This window comes from Lepisma saccharinum, chromosome 17, assembly GCF_977018435.1.
Source record: "Lepisma saccharinum chromosome 17, izLepSacc3.1, whole genome shotgun sequence".
NCBI classification, from domain to species: domain Eukaryota; kingdom Metazoa; phylum Arthropoda; class Insecta; order Zygentoma; family Lepismatidae; genus Lepisma; species Lepisma saccharinum.
This window is the reverse complement of record NC_139245.1, coordinates 19,530,243-19,556,645: the sequence shown is the minus strand read 5'-3', so window position 1 is coordinate 19,556,645 and position 26,403 is coordinate 19,530,243. Positions and strand designations below refer to the sequence as shown.

General features: G+C 40.6%; 1 protein-coding gene across 1 annotated transcript in view; it reads right to left on the bottom strand.

The window, feature by feature from the left end:
* LOC146001558 (cardioacceleratory peptide receptor-like) overlaps nt 1-26,403 on the bottom strand; it is a 450,055-nt gene that overhangs the window by 135,211 nt on the left and 288,441 nt on the right. The window contains exon 3 of the mRNA XM_083139031.1: nt 17,620-17,755. Within this exon, the coding sequence (XP_082995157.1) occupies nt 17,620-17,755 (136 nt within the window). The remainder of the gene's footprint in view (nt 1-17,619; nt 17,756-26,403) is intronic.

Sequence of the window (26,403 nt, the reverse complement as noted above, 5' to 3'; positions counted from 1 at the left end):
TGAGCACGGTTCAGCATAAAATCGAATATTTAGAAAATTTAAACGTCGAAACGAATCTCGCTCATTTTCATCACGTACTGGACAACATACAGGGTGACTTGGAATCGTTACGGACGAGCGTGCCTTCGAGCGAAGATTTGGAAAAATTGAAAACGGCGGTGACGGCACTATCCGATTCGAGCGACATCAAAAGTTCATTGAGCGATCTCGAGAGTAAAGTGGCCAATCTCCCCACCTCCAAAGAATTGCACGCTTTGAAAAGAAACATATCTCGAATGCTGAAACGACTAGAAACGGAAACGGCGAACGTGGAACAGATTCGAGACGAAATTAGTTCGCTGGTGTCGACGCTGCCCACTTCGCAGAGCGTCGCCGACCTTCACACGCAGTTTACAGAGATGCGAAGCATCGTGAACGATCTTACCGAGAAGAGCTCGAAATTGAATCAAGTCGAGAACCTTCAGAACATTGTCGTCAACATCAGAGATCAAGTTGGAGTGCTGGAATCCACGCAGGAATCGACGCTGGCCTCTTTCGGTGCCAAGTTGCAAGAACTCAACGAAAACTACAAGCAGTTGAACGTGGAAGTGAAAATCAAACCGTCGTTTTCTACCGTAACGGATACCATAGTCGAGCATTTGCTGCCCATCGAAAATAAACTCGGACAAGTTCACAGTAATCTGCTCGGCGTCGACACTAAATTCGCCAAATTGTTCACTTTGCAAGCCATCGAAATCAACAGCGTACCCAATCAACAGAGAATCTCCACGTTCGTCGAAGGTAACAAACTGTACATGTTGCATCCTTATCATCCGTACTACAAGTTTCTCCTCGATGGCACGATTCAGATAAACGAATTTTCGTACTGGTCTCACGGTAGAAAAGCTAGCATTCCTACCATGACTTTGATATCGAATCGTGGTGTCCAGAAAGCAGGAAACATTCCTCTGGCACGTTGGAACGAAACGCGCAACATATATGAAATACACGAAGACGAAGATCTCACCGTTTTCGACGTGAGTGCCGGCGATAAGCTGATCATTCAAAACACGAGCGAAGTGCCGCCGTCTTTGAATCCCATCACGCTGGTGCTTCTCTTGAAACGTAATCTCTAAGAAAATGTCTAGGCAAGCCATCGTCGAAGAATTGCATAAACCTGCACGCCGCAACTACGAACGTTTGGCTGTGGTAACCAAGGGCATCGACGACCTCTGGCAAAGTGACCTCGTGGAGATGAGTAGCGGCAATTTGAAAAACATACATAAATTGAACATGGGCAACAAGTACCTCCTCACCGTCATAGACACGTTTTCGAAATTCGCATGGGCTCTACCTTTGAAGGCGAAAACGGGAACATGCGTCACGGAAGCATTCAAATTAATTTTTCGCAAAAGCGGTGGCAGACGACCACGGTTTCTGCAAACGGACAACGGTAAAGAATTTTACAACGCCGAATTCTCAAAATTTATTCAAAAACACAAGATTCGACATTATTCGAGCTTCAGTCACATCAAAGCCAGCATCGTGGAAAGATTCAATCGAACCTTGAAAACACACATGTGGAAACGATTCACGCTTCGGGGAAATTACAAATGGGTCGACATCCTGCCGGAACTCGTCGACACCTATAATGATACGGTACACAGAACGATAGGCATGAAGCCAGCCGACGTTACCAAGTCCGACGAGCAGCGTTTAATTTCTACAGTTTACTGTCCAAAGTACACACCCACGACAAAAAAAGCTAAATACAAAATTGGAGACCAGGTGAGGATCAGCAAATTCAAACGCACCTTCGAGAAGGGATTCACAAAAAATTGGAGCACGGAACTTTTTACGGTGGTTCGAGTTCTACCCGGAAACCGACACACGTATATAATAAAAGATAGTAGCAGCGAGATTTTGAAAGGAAGATTTTACGAAGAGGAACTCTCTAAAACGAAACACCCCGACACGTACCTCATCGAGAAAGTATTGCGTAGGAAAGGTGACAAACTTTTGGTCAAATGGCTGGGACTTCCGGAAAAGAGTTGGATCGACGCGGACGAAGTGATCTTGTGAGTACGTGGAACGTGGTGAAGCGTCTACCGGATCCGGAAAGTCAAACGAAGAAAAAGAACGGCAAGTTGCTTCCCGACAGCATCCGCTGTCTGATCGTAGGTCCTTCGGGGTGTGGGAAAACGACACTGCTCGTGGACAATTTTCTCCTCGCACCGAATTGGTTAGATTGGAAGAACAGGCACCTGTACGTGTTCTCGAAAAGTTTGGAGCAATCCAAATACCAGCAACTGATGAAACTGTACGATGGTCTGGACATTGCAACGTTCGCCTCGGAAATAAAACCACTCGACGATTGTCGTGAAAATTCAGTTGTTGTGTTCGACGACGCCATCCTAGAAAATCAAAATGAAATTCGCAACTTTTTCACGCAAGGTCGTCACAAAGGAATGGATTGTTTTTACCTGGCTCAAACGTTTTCCAAAATTCCAAAACAGTTAATACGCGACAACGCTAATTTCATATGTTTGTTTCGTCAAGATCACACCAACCTCAAGCACGCGTACGATGACTACGTAGGCGGAGACATGAACTACAATCAATTTTCGGAAGGCTGCTCTACTTGCTGGAATGGTGACGATTTCGGATTCGCGACGATCGACATGACGAGGAAACCCAACGACGGAAAATACAGAAACAAAATCAACGATTTTCTAAACGTTGCAACGTTGTGAGAAACGACGTATATAAATAACGTCATGACGAAACGAAAAATCGAAGACGAAAATCTCAAGTTGCGAAAATACCTCGCGAAACGCTTCAAAGGTTGGAAATCCGAGAATCGCGGATTCTACGAAGAGAAGAAACGTCAGGATCAACCCGTGATCGATGCCATCAGCAGTCTAGGTAAAGAAATTAAAAGTGTCACGGAACAAAATAAAAATTTGATTAATGAACTCGTACCGCTTGCAGCTAAAAGTTACGCCGTACCCACACCCATTTCGAGCATTCCTTCGACACCGTTCGAACTGAAGGATGCACCGGCACGACGTCGAGCCATAGGTAGCACGTCGTCTTCGGATAAAATCGAGTTGGGACCTTTGGCACGAGACTACCTGAGCACGGGGAAATTCGACAAGGATGAAGTGTTCGGATTGTATCCCAGCATGGAAACCAGCGAAGGCGGCGGTGTGGTGTGGAAGATTGGGAAATCAAAGGTGACCTTCGAAGGCAACGACATTAAAGTCAATTTAGGCGACAAGGATAGTTGGAACAGATATCCGGGTACGGTGGGACTGTGGGAACTCGTCGCCAAAAAGCAGCCGAAAGATTACACCGACGAAGATTACCAAAGTTACAAGGAAATTCTGATCATGACGGATGCCTTGTACCAGAACAACGACGCCTCGCAGAATAGGGTGAAATCAAGCAGCGGCGAGAAGTACAGGAATCTCATCAAACCAATTTGGAACCAGGTCAAAACGGGCAGCGGCGTCAAACGCTACAACACGTTACCCAAAGAATTCGTTTGGGTGGACGACGTTAGGAAACTCGTGGACCGATTGTTGGTGATAGCCGGCGAAGAGAATGCAGGCAACCGTAATTTCTACAACGAGAAGGTTGGCATCGTGGACATGATCAGCACGAAACTTTCCAACTTCATCGTGAACGACGACAAGGGCATAGGTTACCTGATCAAAATCATCAACACGCTGCCTCCGAAATTTTGGAACGTGGCCGAAGGAAAAGGACTCGTGAACGACATCATCAACAAGTTACCTTTCGAGATGCATCTACCTGGCTACCAGTACTGCGGGCCGGGTACCAAACTCGAGAAAAGATTGGAGAGAGGAGACAAGGGTGTGAATCCGTTGGACGCCGCATGCAAAGATCACGACATCGCTTACAACACTACGCAGACGGATCTGGATGCACGTCACGAAGCAGACAAAGTTAGAGCACGCAGCTTTCGAAAGGTTCGTGAGCAGAGACGCATCGTTGGGTGAACGGGTCGCCGCACTGGGTACCACCATCGCCATGAACACGAAACAAAAATTGGGGTGGGGTATATAAATAACATGCAGTAAAAAAACAACATGGCTTGCATAACTGATTTGCCGCACGAGCTACTATCTAAAATATTCAAGAAAGTAGTAAACGGAGATGTTAATAAACTTGTAATCATAGCAAGAACAATGCCGGAATTTCGCATCCCTTGTGAAATGGTTCTCAAGGACCATCTTCGGGAGATCAGCGGCCTGAGGTGCGATGATCTCAACATTCTGCTTTCGGCTGCAGGGGAAAAATTGAACGAAAGGTCGGACGAACTGTACGAGGCGATGCAGGGAAGAAGATGGTATACTGATGATTGGTACAAGTCTATGCAGGAGAAGGAAGATATCCTTACGCACATCCTCGCGTTCTCCGAAGCACGGACTTTCTTCCTCTGTTAAAAAATCTTCGATACAAATCGTGAAAAAAAAAAAACTTGATATATAAATAACACACATCGTGAAAAAAAAATAATCTTCGGTATATATAAATAACACACATCGTGAAAAACAATTAAATTTCTCTCTAACACTTTGAAATTTTTCTTTGATATGACGACCGAAAAAATAAGTGATCTCCAAGCATTAAAACAAATGCTAAATTTGTCAGTCGAGTATGTAAAAATTCAGGAATTGGAAGTCGACAAACCTTACACGATAACTTCCGGTTCAATCGTTTCTACCCAGTATGGTCCCAAGGTACGTCTGTTGCTCAACGCACAATACAGTCTATTTTTACCAGATCGATACGCTAACATGTTATCCGACGAGAAGCTATCTATTTTAATCGAGAACAAAACTCGAATCGTGTACAAGGGGACAAAGGAACTTCTTGGCAAGAAAACGAAGCACGTAATAGAATTTGTGTAACGACTGCGAGGCCTTGAAAATATATAAATAACATACCGTAAAAAACTACACAAAAAAAATCTCAGAATATATATATAAATAACATACCGTGAAAATAACACATAGAGCATCAACATGAAGCCCAAGGGTGTCGTGTACCAGATACCATACTCCAATCTTAAAAATCTAGGTGCTCTTGATGGGTTACTCACCAAGAAACAACGCGAGAAGAAACGTTCTTGCTTGTCGAAAGGACACGGAATGAAATTGCTGCTCAGCACACCTCAATTGAAAAGATTGCAGCGTTCGCGGAAACAGCAAAAGATCGGAGGTTTCATATTCAGCATCCCGGCCATCCTGGCAGCATTGGGGGCCGTTGGAAGTTTGGCCGGCGGAAGTGCTGCCATCGCGAAAACCGTCATCGACTCGAAGAAGAACAAGGCGGAATTGGAAGAACAGAAACGTCACAACCTGGCCATGGAGAAGAAAAAGGGGAAGGGCGTGATGAGAAAGTTTAAAAAAAAGAAACAGAAGCACTCACCAACCGAGACATTGAATCTCTGATCGAACCGTTACAAATCAAACACTTCAGAGGAGTCTTCATGTCCGACTCGTTACCTTCAACCGTGAAAAAAAAAGAATGCGGGGTATTCAACTTGGACGGTCAAGAAAATCCAGGCACGCATTGGATATGTTACCACAAAAATGATGATAAAGCATTCGTTTTCGATTCTTTCGGAGGTGTTCCACCTACAAATTTAGTCTATTATCTGAAAACGAACAAAACCTCTATATACTACAACGACGAACGCATTCAAAATTTCGGAGACGTGAACTGCGGTCATCTCTGCCTCTCCGTGCTCGCGTTTCTCTCTAAAATAAATAACCCTACGATCGAGGATTTCCAGAAAGCATTGTGGAACCTCAAACAGCATCACTAGGATGGGTGTGTTCCATCTCACGAGCGAATCTTCAATCTTGAAACTCACGCTGCACGACGACATCGTCTATCCTAAATCCGTGGCTCTGCGTGCATTCTACAGCATGTACCTCATACCTAACGTCACCCAGCACAACAACAAAATTAGCGTCGGAAGCGAACACATCGTCGTCACGCCAGGCCAATACAATCTTTCCACTTTGCAAGCTCAGTTACCCAAAGGCACATACCTTTCTCAAAATTCGGTCACGCACAGAGTGGAAATCCTATCCGCGACGGAGACCGTGGACCTGGGCACCATGGGAGAACTTTTAGGTTTCGAGAACGACACCAAACTCGAAGCCGGCATCAAGCACACGGCAGTGAATATTCCTAAATTCTTGGCCATAGAGACTCTGAACGTACACTGTAACGTGGCCGAAGGCATGATCACGAAATCTTCGGACGGATTGTTAGGAAGTCATAAGCAGACGGGAATCATAGCCACTTTCAAACCAAGTTCCGAGTTCATGGAACCGATCATCTACACGCCCTCTTCGCCGATCTATTTTCCGGTATGTCGCAACCGCATAGACGACATAGAGTTGGTGGTGACGAACGAGAAAGGAGACGTGGTGGATTTTGCAGGTGCCACTACGACGGCCATCGTGGAGATCACCGTATAATAAATAACCATACATGTAAAATGGAGCAAATCGAAAGTTACGAATTGCAATCTTTCCCTCCCAACCGTCGCACGTTCGCCAATCTCAACGAGGCGAACAGGGAGATCGAATACGATGTGGACGTAGGCGACGGGTTCATTCATCCTCACAGAGCGGACCTCTACCTTCAATTCGACGTGGTGAAGAAGGAAAGCGAAGACGCGTTTCCTGCAGCAGCAAACTTGATACTCGTGGACAACTTCGTGCCTTACCTGTTCTCGCAGGTGGAGGTGAGGAAACACAACACCGTCATCGACAGAATAGATTATCCAGGAATCACGTCGACGGCAGTGGGAACGTTGAAATTATCCAAAACGGACGCAGCGTACTACCAGGCCGGGGGATTCGAAGCCGGGACCAAAATATCGACGAAAAGTCACACAGTGCTCTTTCCCATGCGTCTGCTGCCTGGTTTCTTCTCGGACTACAAGGAGATCATGTGGAAGGGAGGACTGAGGGTCACGTTTCGAAGAGCGGCCAACGACAACGACGCACTGATGCGATACGCTACTTTGGGTCCGGACGGCACCACGCCGATAGCCAACACTTTACCCGAAGCAGCGAAATGCGTCATCCGGAGCATGGAATTGAGAATGCCGGTGGTGGAATACGAAACGAACTACGCCCTCAAGTACAAAGCGGAGATCTTGAAAAGTCCGCAGGTGTTGATTCACTTTCACGGTTACCAGTGCGTGCAGAAGATGGCGTCGGGAAGTCACATGGAATTCGACGTGACGACGCAGTTCAACAACATACAGTTCGACATGCCAGATTTCGTCGTAGTGCTTTTTCAGACCGGGCGCGATAACAATCAGGAGAAAGATTCCAGCAAGTTCGACGACTGCAAGATCAAGAACGTTTATCTGAAGAATGGACGCAACGAAGTGTTCCCGCGCGAGAATTACAACCTCGACGTGACCAAAGACGATTACCTCAAACTTTACGAAGCTTACACGGCTTACAAACGCGTGACCGAGGGAAGCGTGGACATGTACTACACGCCCAGCGAATTCAAAGCCCGGAGACCCATGACCGTCATCAACACATCTAAGAGGAAGAAGGTTGTGGTCAACGATCGAACCAACATCAAGGTCGTCTGCGAGTTCCACGACGCCTTGCCCGAGGATACCCTATGCAGTGTCATCCTGATTGCGGAGAAGTCCTTCGCCTACGACGTGAAGAACGAGAGGGTGACGGAACAGTTTTAAAATTCATAAAAAATTGCCACATACTAAAAATCAACATCCAACACATTTTAGGTTATATAAAATTTGTGAAAACCTTATAATACTGAAATATTAAAACAAACAGAGTCCCCCTTGTAGGTTAGTTCGGTGCGTAAATAAAAAAAATGATAGGTTAAGTTATATCACTTAGGATCGTAAAAAAAATTAAAAAATCGTAAAAAAAAAGATAGGTTAAGTTGTATCACGTAAGATCGTGATATACCTACCAAGTACGAGTGGGGAAAAATGAGTGCAGTGAAAATTTGTACTAAAACATCGCTAAACGCTATAACATCGACAAAAAATTGTCAAAATATGTCAAAAACTTATATTCGATTGATAAAAAAAAATACCTACAAAATATGATCCTCAAATGATGACGTTCAAACAGTGCATAAATAAAAAAAATGATAGGTTAAGTTATATCACTTAGGATCGTAAAAAAAATTAAATAATCGTAAAAAAAGGATAGGTTAAGTTGTATCACGTAAGATCATAATATACCTACCAAGTACGAGTGGAAAAAAAAATGAGTATAGTGAAAATTTGTACTAAAACATCGCTAAACGCTAAAACATCGACAAAAAATTGTCAAAATATGTCAAAAAGTGATATTCAATTGATAAAAAAAGAGGATACCTACTAAGTACTGCGTTGAAACGCCCCAATTACACTACTTGCATGCACTGGTCAACAAGTAAACTGAACACTTTCGCGAAAATACGTTTCGCAAACACAACAATTTCATCGAAAAGGTATTTTTTTTTCAATCAGTAGAAATCCAAACTGCATAACCTGAAAGCGAATGTTGACTTTTAATTTCTATAAATCTCATTGGGAAGATTAATCATCTGAAGCTCCAAGAGGGTTGAGCAAACGAATTAGAATGCTCACTAACCGGGCTTCGCGACCTGTTACGGCGAAAATTAATGTGGGAAGCGGCGGTGGGTGTTTATGCTAGGGTTTTCCTTGTTGACTCGCTTGTATCGATCTTTATTTACATTAGTGTGTATGTGCACCCCCCCACACACACACACTTCCTCACTCTGTTGTCTTAACAACGTGCTACTAGTTATGAAGCAAGTTTCGACGATATAATTCCACGAAAACAGAATTTTCAATTCCTGTATATGTGCAAGCAGGTACCCAAATTAAAAAAAAAAAAAACTGGTGTAACAGCCCATGTCTCTACCGACATGCCTTAGCAGAGGTGGACGATCATCCAACCAGTTGCGGGGTGACGTGTGGTCAGCACGACGAACCTACAGTCGTTGTTGTAGGTTTCTGTGACCGGTTACACTACTCATTCGTAGCTCCCCAATTTCCTCACTATGGTGGGTGGCAACCTGTCCCATACACTGGCCGAAATCTGGGGCAAAATGTTGTTACTCTTCCTCCAGGAGACACGAACCTGCGCGCGTCCCGTAGCTCGACCCCAAAACTTGACGCCTTAGGTGGCACGACCACGGTGGGGGAGTAACCAGATATGCAAAGAAATGTAAATGCATCAGGCGAAATAAAAAAATTCATCAAAAAACGGATGAATTAATGCATACAAACAAATCATATCATGAACTTTGGCGTTAACTTTACGAACGATATACAAGAATGCGTCAAACTGTAAACAAAGGCTAAAAATACACTTCAGTGCATCAATTGATGTATTTCTAGTGCATCAAATATATTTGATGCACTTACTTTCTGTGTGAATTACATATTCACAACTGCAGTTTTCACTGAAATGTATTTTCGTCATTGCATTGAAAACATACCATACAATGATATAACTTATCAGTTAGTTCATGCATTGAATATTCGGTTAAGCAAAACTAGAAAAAATGTTATCATTGTTGCACATTATCCGCCATATTGAATCTAAAGGGACTACCCTCAAGTCTCTGCAAAGCTCACACTTTATACAGGATGGACTTTACAGGTCGACGAATGAAACCCCCAAATTAAAAATCGAGGGATGTCAGATCAGGTGAACGAGATGGCCATGCAATAGGTCCACCTTGACCTATCCGTCGACCTGGAAATCGATTATTGAGGATATCCCGGATGCTCGGTGAGGTAGTGAGGTGGTACGATATCTTGTTGGAAGTGGATGCGGCCAAAACACACAGCGAGCTCGCTCTTGACCTATGAAAGCAGCCATTATTTTATGGAACTGCCGCTGGCGCTTGCGGTGGCGGAATTCGGTACTATTCCACAACGCTAATCAAACGTGATGTATTTCCTTACAAAATGACACCAGAACCAGTTCTTTAGCGTCTCCGAATAGATTTGCAAACACTAACAAAGTTTAAAGTCCCTTTTGAACCACCCTGAAGAGTAAAACCATATCAATACAACTTTTAACTAACTTGCTGCTTTTAAAGGGGGGGGGGGTGTAAGGGTTCACTTTCTGAAGTCTTTGTTCTTTACTCTACTGACGCTAAAGGAAGACGATAAAAAATAAAGTGGATGGGAACACAGGTTTTACTGCTCAAAGAGAACCTGTTGAGCTTATTGGCGTTTCACTTGTGGAATTCCCTAAAGCATTCAATGTTTTTCGAAAAGGGAGGGAACATATTTACCAGAATTAATGTGTTTCACTTCGAATCTCATTATATGCAAACGCTTCGAGGTACAGGTTTACATAAATTCCGCAGCTACACACAGCATTTATTCGATGATTCCTGAAAATATCAGTCCAGGTACTACGTGCCCTTTCTACTACGATGAAGCTGATTTACAAAGTTCTGGTAGTTTCTGTGTGTACCTATTCGGCTTGTGCGTATCGTTTATTCGCCAATCAAACGTTTAACCGCAGGGCACATAGCGACAAAGCCAGGAGAGGTTAATATTTTAAAGGGATTTTACTCGACAGAGGGTCAGCCAGGTTATAATTAGCAGCTTATTATCCCTAGGCTAACGTTCGATTCCTCTCATATGAAACAAAAGACTGCATGAAAAAAAGAGACGTTCCACAAAATTAAATACCCAGAGTCAAGTGTTTGCCTCTGACGTGTTGGAAGTACAGTACGCCATTGCGAACAAGCAGAGTTTAGAAATTTGTACGTTGGATAAAGCTTCCTATAAAGTTTTGGAAAACAGCATTTTACTATATGTTTGTGTATTTATGTAGACACACACACACACACACACACACACACCATCACACACACACACACACACACACACACACACAATGTTTGGTTATTGTGCCCCTCGAACGAGGTCCGTGTAGCGGCCGATATCACGCCGCTTGCCGGCGAAATTGGATGCACGTATCCACTCAACCGTATAGCGCATTTAGAAGCTTTCCAAGCGGAGTTTTCGTCTAGTTTCTCTTCGGTAAGCGCACTGCTGACACGCACCAACCGACCTGTGTGAAGTTGCAACAACTTTTTGACATGCGATATTACTCTTCGCAATCGGACTTCTCAAATTTTGGCAACTAAGAGAAAAAACATTTCACTTTGCATTACCATTATGCGTGTGAGAAAACTTCCATTATTTTAGTTGGGTTGATAAATACGATGGCTAATTACAGCAACACAGTTTCCAAATAACAAGCTTCAAATATGGATCATATTTTAATCTTCCATCTATCAGAGAAATCAACTCACTTGTACACAGAATAAACAAAATCTTCAACTCCAATATTTCGAAACACGACAGGAATGATTACCATTAAACTTATATTTTGTAACATCTATTGTACAGTGTCTCTCAAAAGTTTTAGGACAACGACATTTTAAACTAGGCAACCCAATTTACACAAGGCGTTGGTGGGTTGCGTGTAGAGTTAGGCTCAATTTCAGGGTTGCCACATGCACAATAGATATTTATAAAATACGCGAAAGGAATAAAAACAAGCAATATTGTATAAAATTATGAAAAATATCACTATTATATCGCAAGTGACAAAATTCTTTCTGAAAGAAAAAAAAGGTTTCTTAGTATTTCATCGCTGATCAGTCTACAGAAAGGAAAAGAGGTGAGAGAAAACGAAAGGTGACAAAGGAGAGGAGAAAGAGAAAGCGAAAGGAGAAGAGTAAAAGTAGAGGAGAGAAGAAAGAGAGGATAAACGAGGAGAGGAGATGTAGTGAGGAGAATGGAAAAAGATTCTAGGAGAGATGAGGAAAATGGAGCAAAGAAGAGAGAAGAGGAGACGAGAAGAGGGGAGTGGAAAATAAAGTAAAGGAGAGAAAAAGAGAAGAACGAAAAGAAGAGGAGAAGAGTGCAGTGGAGTCGGAAATCTAAGACAGGAGAGGAGATACGAGGAGTGGAGATGAGTGGATGGAGATAAGATGCGAGAAAAGTAGGGAATCGATATGAGATAAAAGCAGAGCGAGCAGAAGGAGGGGAGAGGAGAAGGAGAAGAGAAGAACAGAAGGGACTGAAGAGAAGAGGTAGTTGCAGAAAATATCGTTTCAGCGTCAAGAATTGATGCATTGGTCAAATTATCGACATGAAACATTCAATAACATTTTGAAATGTATTGGAGAATGTATTAGATCGGTTCGAAATGCCTTTTGGCTTAGTTCAGAGCAAGGTAAAATCTTCCATGTAAGATCTTTGATTTTACCTGCGATTATACCACTAAAAACATGAATGTAATTTGAATATTTATAAGAATTATCCAATTTTTGTCCACTTCTCGGTTCGTTGAAATGGATATTTTGTAATTTAATATTTCCCCTCCCCCCATCGTTAATTCCAAACTGAATCATTCCGTTTCACACGGCGTGGACAATGAACACAATGGGATAGGTCTAAAACTTACGAAAATTTTCTGCCACCGGAAGGGTTTGAACCTACGACCATCAGATTGACAGTCCTGAACGGTAAACACTACCCTACTAGCTTTCGCTCCTGGAAAATAAGTAGAAGGAGCTGACCAATGTGAAATGTAGATGCAACTCTCCTCCTACATATAATGTGCAAAAAAATCTTGTTTGTAACAAAGAAAACGAAGGTAGTACGACTCGGCGAAAACATTTAATGGAGAATTGCACATGATGAAAACTTTTCATTCGATATTTGCGGAGGTATCCTTGCATTGAACTCGAGTGGGAAAAGGGGTAAAATTAGTATGTCCACAAATATAAATAGTTATTTCATTAATATTTGTCAATGTATTTGAAGCAGTACACGATTATCGTTAGAGTATCATAATTCATGATCTTATACATGAAAATATCCCTTTGAATGTGTGTCAATTCATTTATTTGTTTATTTTTTTTAATATAAATTCCATATGCAGAACAATGTAGCCACTATACACTGCTATGACAAATAATGTTACCATGCTCTCCACACCCAGTATGGAGGATCGAACCTGGGACCGCTAGCAGCCCAATCGAGAACTCTAACCACTACACCACGCCCTTACCTTCGATTGAAACAAGAATTTTTAAGTATTCTGTCCCACCAATATTGTAAATGTCGTTGGGTATACATGTAGTTGAACTTTTACTTTAATTTTGAATTGCTTTCTTGTAGTATAACAGATATCTTCGAGAAATAATTTTCGAAGTGAAGAAGAACAACGAGAATATTGGTAGTTACGAATTCGAGTTATTTCTTGTAACTTATTATTGTGATTAGACATTATTAATGGAAAATATCTAGAGGCTTGAACATTGCAGGACGATATTCTTTTCCTGTGATACTGCAACAGACGAAATGCTTGTTTACTGACGCAAGTGTCGTGTTCAGAACAGTCTTCTGAAATGTATTTGCTCTTGCGTAAGGTAACACGAAATAATTACACCGTTTGCGAACTACCAAATCTGCGCAACGTTAGACGTAAACAGGCGGAAAATTTTATTCATAAAATCACTTCACATTTGACAGTATTAGTCAAGAGAGACTCGTGGGACACTGTGTTAAGGTGCTGGAGTAAATCCTTCTTATTTTTCTTCCTCGAAGAACAACAATTTTTAAAGTAGAGTAATAGTCGTTCTGCTCTTTCTTATTTCTTTTAAATTCTTCCACATTCCTTTAATTGGGTTAAAAATAAATACAAATATTGCTTGCATTTCTGTCATTGACATAGACCAGGCCCATACGCAGGATTTCTTTGAGGGAAAATTTATAATTTTTATTTATATATATATATATATATATATATATAAAGATATATATATATATATATATATATATATATATATATATATATATTACAAAATAGTTCAAATAGTCCGAGCGCCATTGAAAAATCATGATAATTCTATGTTTAGAAAATAATATATTTATAAATTAAATGTTGCATACTAGGAATTATTATTACAATAAAGAACATGTCTAATTGTGAGTTAAGAAAAAGCAATAATAAAGAGACATTCTCGCATCACGATTGCAGTTCGAAAAAGTCGGAACAGGGATTGAAAGTAACGGACTGTCCTGACAAAATCGCTGAATCGGACGTCTGGTAGCCTTGCATCAATGATTATAAAACTAAAACTACCCAATATTGCAGCCTGAAGACTTTTGCGCAATAAACGGATTCATTTATGTAAGAACAAAATTGAAATTTTTACACATTTCTAAAATCGACTATGTTATTTTCGTAGTTATTGATAGGTTCACATTTAAATATTTTTTCAGGGTTCGAGGGGGGCATGCCTACCCCCCTTGGGTACTGGCCTGACGTAGACATTGGGAGAGAAATTTCGGAGAATCTTTCTATTAAATTTTATTATTTAAATAATAATAATCCTATTGCGCTACAGCCCAATATTGGGCCAAGGCTTACCTACCGACTGCTGGCCTCCCTCCCACGAGGGGCAACCAGAGGGGCGTGGAGATCTGCAGCCAGACTAGGGGGACGGCTGGTCGGCCCGACAGACCCCCAGCCGTTGTAGGATTTCGCGACCGGATTACCCACCATCGTGAGGAAATTGGGGAGCTCCGAGTGAGTGAGCGTAATCCGGTCACGGAGACCTACTATAACGGCTGGGGATACGTCGGGCCGACCCCCCGACTATTCCAATACTGGTTGAAGATCTCCACGCTTAGAGGTGACGATGGAAAGCGTGGGAGGGAGACCGGCAGTCGGTAGGTAAGCCTAGGCCCTTCATGGGCTGTTGCGCAACGGATTATTATTATATAGTAATATGCGTATCCGCTCCTGTATTCAATCTGTATTCCATTTGTTTATATTGGCAACTTGGTCAACCGGAGGTTATTATAAGGAACTATTTCGTAGGTGTTCATGTAACCATTATAAAATTACAAATAAAGTATATTCACAAGCTTAGATATACTAACAACGAAGAAATAAATTCAGAGTAAAATTTCAAATGCATGTGTATAGAGTAATTCTAGAAGTACAGAGCTATTTCAGAGTATTGAACTTCTTTTTGCAGGATAACGTTTACAATATTGACGCGACAGAATAATTAAGAACTGTTGCTCCAAGGGAAACAAAGGGGGTAGTGTATTGGTTAGAGTTCTTGAAAGCATTCGATCCTCCATACTAGGTGTTATTTTATTTAATTCTCCTTTTATTATAAACAAGAGCATGGTAACATTATTTGTCATAGCAGTGTATAGTGGCTACATTGTTCTGCATATGGAATTATTAAAAAAATAAACAAAATAAAAAATGAATTGACACACATTCAAAGGGATATTTTCATGTATAAGATCATGAATTATGATACTCTAACGATAATTGTGTACTGCTTCAAAGACATTGACAAATATTAATGAAATAACTATTTATATTTGTGGACATACTAATTTTACCCCTTTTCCCACTCGAGTTCAATGCAAGGATACCTCCGCAAATATCGAATGAAAAGTTTTCATCATGTGCAATTCTCCATTAAATGTTTTCGCCGAGTCGTACTACCTTCGTTTTCTTTGTTACAAACAAGATTTTTTTGCACATTATATGTAGGAGGAGAGTTGCATCTACATTTCACATTGGTCAGCTCCTTCTACTTATTTTCCAGGAGCGAAAGCTAGTAGGGTAGTGTTTACCGTTCAGGACTGTCAATCTGATGGTCGTAGGTTCAAACCCTTCCGGTGGCAGAAAATTTTCGTAAGTTTTAGACCTATCCCATTGTGTTCATTGTCCACGCCGTGTGAAACGGAATGATTCAGTTTGGAATTAACGATGGGGGGAGGGGAAATATTAAATTACAAAATATCCATTTCAACGAACCGAGAAGTGGACAAAAATTGGATAATTCTTATAAATATTCAAATTACATTCATGTTTTTAGTGGTATAATCGCAGGTAAAATCAAAGATCTTACATGGAAGATTTTACCTTGCTCTGAACTGAGCCAAAAGGCATTTCGAACCGATCTAATACATTCTCCAATACATTTCAAAATGTTATTGAATGTTTCATGTCGATAATTTGACCAATGCATCAATTCTTGACGCTGAAACGATATTTTCTGCAACTACCTCTTCTCTTCAGTCCCTTCTGTTCTTCTCTTCTCCTTCTCCTCTCCCCTCCTTCTGCTCGCTCTGCTTTTATCTCATATCGATTCCCTACTTTTCTCGCATCTTATCTCCATCCACTCATCTCCACTCCTCGTATCTCCTCTCCTGTCTTAGATTTCCGACTCCACTGCACTCTTCTCCTCTTCTTTTCGTTCTTCTCTTTTTCTCTCCTTTACTTTATTTTCCACTCCCCTCTTCTCGTCTCCTCTTCTCTCTTCTTTGCTCCATTTTCCTCATCTCTCCTAGAATCTTTTTCCATTCTCCTCACTACATCTCCTCTCCTCGTTTATCCTCTCTTTCTTCTCTCCTCTACTTTTACTCTTCTCCTTTCGCTTTCTCTTTCTCCTCTCCTTTGTCACCTTTCGTTTTCTCTCACCTCTTTTCCTTTCTGTAGACTGATCAGCGATGAAATACTAAGAAACCTTTTTTTTCTTTCAGAAAGAATTTTGTCACTTGCGATATAATAGTGATATTTTTCATAATTTTATACAATATTACTTGTTTTTATTCCTTTCGCGTATTTTATAAATATCTATTGTGCATGTGGCAACCCTGAAATTGAGCCTAACTCTACACGCAACCCACCAACGCCTTGTGTAAATTGGGTTGCCTAGTTTAAAATGTCGTTGTCCTAAAACTTTTGAGAGACACTGTACATGTCCACAACAACGAACATTCATTATTCTCGCTCATTCTATTCTCCAAGAGTTCCACATACAGGTTGGTCGTCGTAAGTTAAAGAAACATTTGTAACCGCTTCTATGTAGTTTGCTAAGGTGATAATTGATAAAGCGATTAGTGTGGAGTGTTGATAAGTGTTATTAGTGTTGCTATAATGCCGAGACATAAGTACACTTTAGAACAATGATTTTTTGTGAACAGGTATAATTCTTATGTGAAATCAAACGTGTGCAGAAGTGTGAGGAGACAACGTTTAAGGAAACTTTCTGTAAATACGTATGTAAAAAATGTTCACCAGTACAAGGAATTTTCCAACATTTTCTGTGACAAAAGTACATGATTATTTTCTTGTAATTGTGTCATGTTTTAATTGAAATAATTAAAATAATATAAGAGCTTGAGTTGAGGGATTACGTACATCCAATTTCGCCGGCAAGCATCGTGTTTCCAGACGCTACTCGGACCACGTTCTAGCGGCACAGTGACCAAATCAATACAGTTATTTCATTGTGTGTGTGTGTGTGTGTTTGTGAGTAATTCCATGCCAATCACATTTAGATTTCCAACATCTCGTTTATTTTAGAAAAGTGTATTTCGAAGGTAACTGAGCTATCTAGTGAACACATCTACACACAGAGATAAATATTTTTGTAACTTTGAAATGTATTTCTAATATTGTAGAATACTCTTCAGTTGCTTAGTTATCTTCAACTGACCTGCTAGAGCGAGCTGCATGATGAAGAAGTTCATCCTCGACTTCCTACTCTTGTTGACCACCAGCGCCACGATGACGGCGGAATTTCCCAGAACTATCAAGGCAAATAGGATGGAGAGAACAGTAAGTTGCTCCGTCTGAAACAAAGTAAAAGAAGATAAATTAATACAAACGTTGTGTTTATCCGAATGCCTATTAATACAATAGTCGTAAATATGTACAGTTACAAGCAAGCAAACGTAGGGTGGAATTCAGAGATCGTACAGAAAGATGGGTATGTTAGATAGATAGGTTACATTTTTGAACGTTAAATTTCATCTCTCTGGTACGACCAATGTTGCCAGTACATCTCGTAATTTCGAAAAAAACATACTTTTTCTTTTCTTAATATGTCATAATAAACCTCATCAAACCGTTATTTTATAAATTCGAATAATACCCACACATATCGAAAATTTTCCAAGCGATTTCACAGCTGTCTTTTATGCATGTTTGTTATTACTTCGTACAATAACTTTTTCTTACACTTTAGTAACTATTTCCGGGTACTGAACTTTCACGTAGAGCATGAATATCTTGTTTCATGTCTCAAAACCATCCACATTTATAAAGTTAATACCAGTGCTAGAGTGATATCTCTATCGCTTTTTGAACAAAAGTTACGTACGTTCAAAATCTCGGTTGCCTGACCTTTTGGACACCCTCCGTAGAAATGAACTACCACACTATGTGAACAGGTTGGCAACCCACAACACATATGGAGTTGGCATTTTGCACAATATATTAGGATACTTGTTTTCTCTCATGTTTGATTAATATCCTTAGTGGAATTCATACGTATAATGATAGTAGATGAAAGGAATGCTAGTTTGTAGATCACGGACACAGCCATAAGGTGTCCCTCACCTCTTGCACGTGCTTCATATCATTATGCATGTCGCTTGACGTCGTTTTAGTATACCCTGCCCTGTTCATGGGTGTTTTGAGAGAGTCCCTTCATCAATTTCATCATATCACCCCTGGCGTCGTAGCGCGATGTGCTTACCACTTCGTCACGGGGGCCTCATTTTCCTGCCTCTCTGAATTTTCCCGGGTTTCTGAAACATACCTTGCAGTTATGTTACAACTCATGGGATGAAAAAAGACATAGACGTCTTCTATGGTAGTTCCAGTACGCGTGCTGATCATAATTTCATTTCTTACCAATGGAAAAGAAATATCTAGAGTGTGTGTTAACGATTTTCTGATTCGAGGTGTTCACATGTTTTGCAAAAAATAATAATAAAAAAAAATATATGGTGACATTAGCTCGGTCACCAGCAGCGCAAAATAAAATAAATTTTCACGTGGTTTTTTACAAGAGCTGGTGGATTCTAAGATCTTTTACTCTTATTACTTAAGTGGTTTATAAAAATCTGGAAAGTTTCCTTTACGATGCAGTGCCGTCATTTTTCTTTCTATATAACGTCACTACTCTCTCTGTGGACAAGAAATCGTAATTAAGAGAATGGAGTAAAGTTGGAAAAGAAACTTTGAAAGAAGTGGGAAATGGAGCTCATTTTTCACTTTTTTATTTCGGTACTACGAGGTTCTAATAGGTAGATATTCAAGAAGGTTAGAACCACAAAAGTCCCCTCTCAGTATGCAACTGATTGACAGCATTAGCATAAACACGTATGTACTTGTTGTACACGATTAGGTCAAATATTGTGTGCCGCGTTCTGGGAAATATTCGTTTACATGTATTCCTTCTTATGAACATGAGATTTGCCCGTATGGTAATCATCTCATTACAAAGTTGTTCTCCTCATTATAAAATTCCTCCTTCCTCCTTTCCAGGTAAGCTTCCTCTCTGAACATCACCTGCACATGTTTCACATTGCGAAAGTTCCACCGAGCGTTCAAAATCCTGCAGGCCCGGGATTTCTAAGACGCATCGCGCTGAAACTTCAACCACAGCATTCCTGTTGAGTAGGAAACTCTCCACGAACCACCCTTCCTCAACCCCCCCCCCCCCAAAACCCCCGCCACCCACGCACGAAACTTCGATTGCGGCCTGATTCTTCCTTCCTCTTTTCGAGCTAGAAAAAACATCACTTGATTTCCTTGACGCCCTACTTTACAACACCATAATATCAGCAATGTATGATATAATTCTCATTTCTTAAGCAACGAGCGTGCTACGATCTCGCCACCACCTGTTTAGGGTTCGAATCCCGACTTGGGCGTGTCCCTTCATGAATTCCAATAAATCAATATCGCTGTCGTTGCAATTAACTAACAGGGGCAAACATATTCAGAGAAATAAATAAATACGCAATAAAAGAAAACAGCGTGCATCAGAGTTGACTGATTGAATTGTTGTTTTAAGTCCACTTTGTGCACAGAAAGGCTAATTGGGAATGGACCTACAGTTTTTTATAGTGCGATTCAAACCACTATGTACCTCCACCGGGTATCGAACCCGGGACCCCTTGATTACAAGGCGACGACGCTACCACTACACCATCGGGGAGGCTCGTGCATCAGAGTTGAAATATTTTCAATGCATATTGGTACAAGATCTCTATTTTTATAAGTTACCAAACCCTACGACCACAACACTATTTCTTCTGCTCTTCTGCTTTGCTGCAAGAGAGTAAAATGTGTGTAGTCACTCGCCGAAGAGAAGAGTCGAGAAGACAGTTGAGTAACTAGTTCCACTACTGTCCCGTCTACTAGCCAAATGCAAACCATACGCGCTTTCTATTAGAATTGACAAAGTTACTACACCGCAAAAAAGCAGCAAGTATATTTGATTGCAACTTCAAGAATTTAAAACACTTCAAACTTTACTTAATAGCACACCAGGATAAACAATCGCATTTAATTCCAGGTTTCAAGAGACCTCGGTGGGATAGTTATGTGCGACTGCTTTGGTTGATTTTACGTAACTTTTTTGCCACTTTAGGCTAATCGCGAAGATGAGAACGACATATGAAATTTATGAAGAACACCCATGATAGAAATGGTGTTCTTCAAAGAACAACTTCCTATACGCTATCCGGGATTCGAACCCATGATCCCTGGAGTTGAAGCTCTTTGCTAACCACTCCACCACGGAGATCGGTTCTCAGTACACAGTAAATGCAGATCCAATAGGTACACTGAGTTCCGTTTTCGTGATCCTAATGCAGGCAGTTAAGCCTTCGCGGGTTATATGAGAATACCAAAGGTAGTGGATGCGATCAGATAACTATATTAACGTTTATCGCGCATGGCGATTTCTGAAACCAATAAAACTGTCTGGCAAAGGACTCGGCTGCTTTTCAACCAAAGGATCGACTCCACCATCGAGAGGGATTACAATGTCCCCAGTTGTTACCTCTTCACGCGCTAAACTTCCTCTTCTGTGTCTTATCATGAGATCTCCGGTACGTTGGGAGTATTGTCTGTGGATTCTGTTTGTCGCGGTCTTTGATGAAAGGGTTTTGTTGCCGAACGGCGATAAAAAATATGTCGGAGCTCCCTTCGGAGTAAGCGAGGAAATCCTTCAAAACCAAAGTTAATGGCCGAACCACTTTTGACTAAGCTTCCGCTATGCAAATTCTAGCTTCCTGCAACGCGTTTCCTCTTCCCCCGGCTTCGTTTACTCTCCGCGGATCAGACCTTTGAGAATAGCAGATGAAAGCAACCTTCCAACGGATGATTTCGATAAATTATGCATCTTCGAGGGCCTCCGTCAAAGGTCCATTTGCATCTCGTCCCCTCAAGATATAAACAATTGAACCTCGCTTCTATGATTTTTATTTCTTCGACTGGAAAGTTTTCCTTGCAAACTTTTTCATCTCCGAGTTATCACCGATAGACATAAAAATCGCGAGAGGATGTTTCTGAAGTGAAGACTTCACTTCAGTAATTAATTCCCCGTAGTAATGGCGTTTGAACAGCCGACCTTTCAATACCACAAGATCGTTTGCTCAAAGCTCTGTTGCTTGTCGCCCGTGAAGCTTTCATGTTTCGATATGAATGGTCGCTGATATCCCTAAAACACCAATTGAATCGTTTAATGCCGAAACTCCCAATTGACCACTTCTGGCGAAAACGATATTCTTACAGTTTCATATAGCCATGCCAAGATCCTTCATTGGATGCAGAAATCGATAATGTAACCTAACGCGGTCTTGGCAAGGGCTATATGAAACTGTACCAAGTGGGAGTTTCGGAAGTAAACGATTCAATTGTGGACTGGGACAAGCACAGTGCCTTATAAGTATTTTGTTTTGTGTAATAGCCGGCTGAGTCCATGTCAACCATCAGCAAATGAGCAGTTACAAACATTATTGGATGGACGATGTAAGTTCTGTGTTTTACTCTTGATGCTCAAAAAATTGTAGAGAAATGCAAGAACAGTATAGTATAAACCAGTACCACGACCATACCTATGTAAATACGAAAGCACTGGAAACAAAGACAGACGAGGAGATGGAAAATTTAAAGTGAGCAAGGAAATAACGGGGGAGGGGTAATTTTATAAATACGAAATGAGCTTGAGCAAATCGATACGTTCCACTGGAACTTTGCCCGACGGCAGAGAAGCTGTTTTCGAAATTTTATCTTCTTTCAAAGAACCGTTATGATATTTCAAAACCTGAAAAAATTACATGTCCTTAGAATTACTCCTAAAATTGAGCATTCACTCCAATTTTCGTGTGACTTAATTTCGTAGTTGTCTAGATATTCGCAACATGCAAGCCTATGAAACTACTGCGAATATTTGGACAAAAGCGAATGCAAACCACATGAAGATCCCATGAATGCTCTAGATGGATAAGCATATGTAATTTTTCAAATTTGGAATATCATAAAGGTTTTTGGAAAGGAGAGGAAATTTCGAAAACTGTTTCTCTGCCGTCAACAAAAGGTACAGCCGGGCCTTAAGAAGAAGAAACTTATCGTATTCACCAATTCATTATTACATACTACTAAGTATTAACGTTAGTCCGTCAGTGTAAATGTGCGAGTAAATATAGACGAAGACAATACGTGACATATCTGTGAAAAGAGCTGTCCATCATCCAATATTACAGAAACCTTTCTAAGTCTAAGAGGATAATTTACGATATTTCAGTCATGTAATCGTTCTCCCATGCGTTGGTTGCTGAAACCACTTGTATGCAGAAAACCTTCTCTTTTAGTTACCCTACCTCATGCAGCTTCTACGTAGCCAAAAGATTAGCGCTCTCGTCTTTGTAGCAATCGGTTCCTGGTACGGTAGGAACTCCAAAATTTCGGTTTCACCCAGGATGGTAACGGCAACTGAGTAGCTACAAGAAGCAAAAGCAGTGGACTTTGGTTTCGCAAGAATGATAACAGCGGCGATGGAACTCGATGCGATACCTCGTGTCACCTAGTGAAAATCCGCTTGACATGCCTTGACCCTCAGACCTGTTTACCACAGAGAGAGTTAAATGTTTTACAAAGAAATAGAACGTTTATATGCACAGAATTTGAGCGTAGTGTGTGATTTTTGATTGAGTTATCTAGCGATAACGCACCCTCCGATTTAAATAGTCTCTGAAAGGGCGAAGTCAACCAGGGCATGATGCAGACCCCACCACTTTTATCAACACCAGGACCAAGAAGATTTAAAATTTCTACACATTTCAATTTATTTAATTCCTCCGATACGAGGCACGAAGACGAACCTCGAGCAAATAATCTCACGTTTTCTCAGCAACTTCGTTTACAGCATATACCCTGATACTATGACGCTTTCATCGTGAAGTATATCTGAATACATTGTGGTGGCAGTTCATGTGAGAGCCACATCCAGCTCTTACCGGAAACTGAGTGATCAGGAGCACATTGTTCTCTTTTTAGGTCCTCTTAGCCCTCATTATTGGTTTTTCCTAGGCGTCTGGCTACCTCCGTCCCGCTTTACAAACGAAGTTGACAATAATTCAAACATGCTTAGATGCAGCACAATCTTGTCCCAGATACATCAACCATCTGTCGCTTTCGACATCTCTGCTACCGTCGTCTGTTAAGTCTTTGGTCACTGAACTTCCACCTATTTTATTTTCGGCTACCAGGATGAAAGGATATGTTGTAGAGCACCAATGCTTGCATTCAGCATTTCGTGAGATGTATACAATATGCTTTATTAGTTTGTCATCTGTGTATATTCCGCGAATAGTTTATAAATATTCCCACCCATATGCTTGAAGAATAGCAGCAGATGACAGAATATCACACCATTGAATACTATTCTGATTTTATTCATATAAGTTACCCATGAAGACGATTTCTGTAGTGTTGCGAATATAATGTGTGTTTGTGTGTGTGTGTGTGTGTGTGTGTGTGTGAGAGAGAGAGAGAGAGAGAGAGAGAGAGAGAGAGAGAGAGAGAGAGAGAGATAGGAGGGATTTACAAATACGTTCACCATTATTTTCGAAAAACTGTCCAAACACAAATAACGATTACAGGAGGGGAAAACCTGATAAGTCCAATTTATGCTTCGAACAAGTGTTCTCAGGTTACCAGCCAGGTTAAATTTGAATTAGCTTCCAACGTTTCGAGAGGTGTGTCCTATGAATGGTAAAACTGTTACAGTTGGGCATTCCTGTTATGCTGTTGTCTATGGCATTAATTAACTACATCAGTGTAGGTTTATATATTTATACTGTGCAGACGAAAAACTCGGTAAGTCTTGAGAAATGTGAAAGATTAAAAATTGTATAGAGGGAAAAAGTAGTGTCTCTTGAAACTTAATTTGTTCTCTTGTAAAAACAGGAAAATGTAACGTCACTAGTTCAAAGGGAATGGAAAGAATATTTGAAGAAATTCTAGATAAACGCATGGAGGATTTTCCTGGGAAAATATTGACATTGTTTGCTCAGTGTGTTTGTATTAGAAAATATGAAATCTAGCACAAGTTTAGGGGAAAAGCAGAAATGAGAAAACAAACGTGAATGTTCTTGGTAGCACATGATAACACAAAAGTCTGGACATAAAAGTAAATTTTTGGAGAAAAATGACCTTCCAATAAAAAGGAAAATTCGTGGAAATCTTTGATACAAAAAAAAGAGTATTGCATATTCCACGACACAGAAAAGTAAATGAGGTGAATGAGAAGAGAATCTTTCCATGCACCATATATGCGAATTCATTTAATTGATATGGAATGTTATTTTTATGACCGAAAGAGTTTAATCATGTAGGGCAATGGAATTCAATTACCTTCTCCAGAGAGAGGATGCACAATAGTAGTATGAAAATAAAATGTACATAAACTGCAAATTTGTTTTCCTTTGTAAGAGACAGGTTACTAATTTTCAGACCTTTGTGGAATGATTTTTTTCAAAAAGTAACAATAAACCAGGAATATGGAGTAGGAATAAATGCTTCACAAAAAATAAACAGGCACATATACCCTCTCATCTGTTTTTCTACGAGTAAATTCAAATTTCGACCTGCCATTCTCCCGAACTTAATTTTTGCTACCGTGCGAATCCCTAAAATCCCGTGTATTTCATCTTCATATTAACAATAAGCTTTTTAACGATTGTTGTCCCTTGTCACCCCCTCCTTCCGTTTGCTGCATCTTTCCTCCTCTTGTCTTGTGATTAGATGCAGAAGAAACGAAAGGGAAAACACGAAAAAAAAAAGTTACGAAAAACTCCTTCATGTGTTCTTTGACGAACTTCGGAATTCAATTTGAGAGAAAATGAGGCTAAGGTTCCTTCATTTTCAGTAACAAAATTCCCTCCCCCCCCCACCCCTGCCTTCCAGAGCACTCTTTTTCAACGAGAGAAAGTTGGAAATGTGAAAATACGAGGTGAATGCGCTCGTCAAACAGAATCTAAATCAGGAAAATGCGTTTCCTCCTGCGAAACCAGATTACGAAGGAAAATATAGAGGCAAATAGACGTTAGTTATACATTTGTACATTGCGTTGTTTGTCTAACTTTACGAATGTACACACACCAATGATCAAACGACCAGGCATCTGGGCATGAGTATAGCTGACAGCGTTCTAGAGAGAATTCACACATAACCTTTGTATGCCTGATAATAATAGATCCTTATGCATGCATATTGCACATTTTGAATCATGCCTGAATAATCTTCATAGCATATTATATTGATATCATGTAACTTTCATCACAGTGTCATTAAGAGCAATGACCCGGCAACTGTGTCATATATTTATTCTATTAACTCTCAGCTGCAATATTATTTGTATATATATGTTCGATTAATTATGTACAGTGGGATGCACAAGTATTGGCCAGGAAATTCTCCATGTCTATTTTCATTATTTTTTCTCTTGCATCCTACATGTTAAAGAATGATTTTTTTTATAAAAGATGTTGCAAAGGTTGTGAGCAGATTTTTTGACTTTTTGTTTTAATTCGTGAAGCTCTCATTGCAGTAAGCAAACAAATAGAATAAACGTGGTGTGGACAATTTGCATGCTAATACTTGTGCTTTCACAAGCATCTGTACGGTCACAGGGGCTAACACTGTTAGCCTATAAATCTATCTATAGTATATCGGATTCTTCGCACATTTAAAGACGAGAAGGCTACTCTGTTTCCACATTTTTGTGCGGTAGAAACACAAGGCTCCAGTTACCAGACCGGAAACGCTGGACTTTAAACATGGGTCAAATTGAAGCCAAAAATTTCAAAGCCGGGTGATACTACGAGTATGATGGCGACCATCACACCTACATATTTCCAGTTTTAACAACTATTTTCAAAATTGTGCGATTTCGTCATACACGATTGCAATTTTTAAG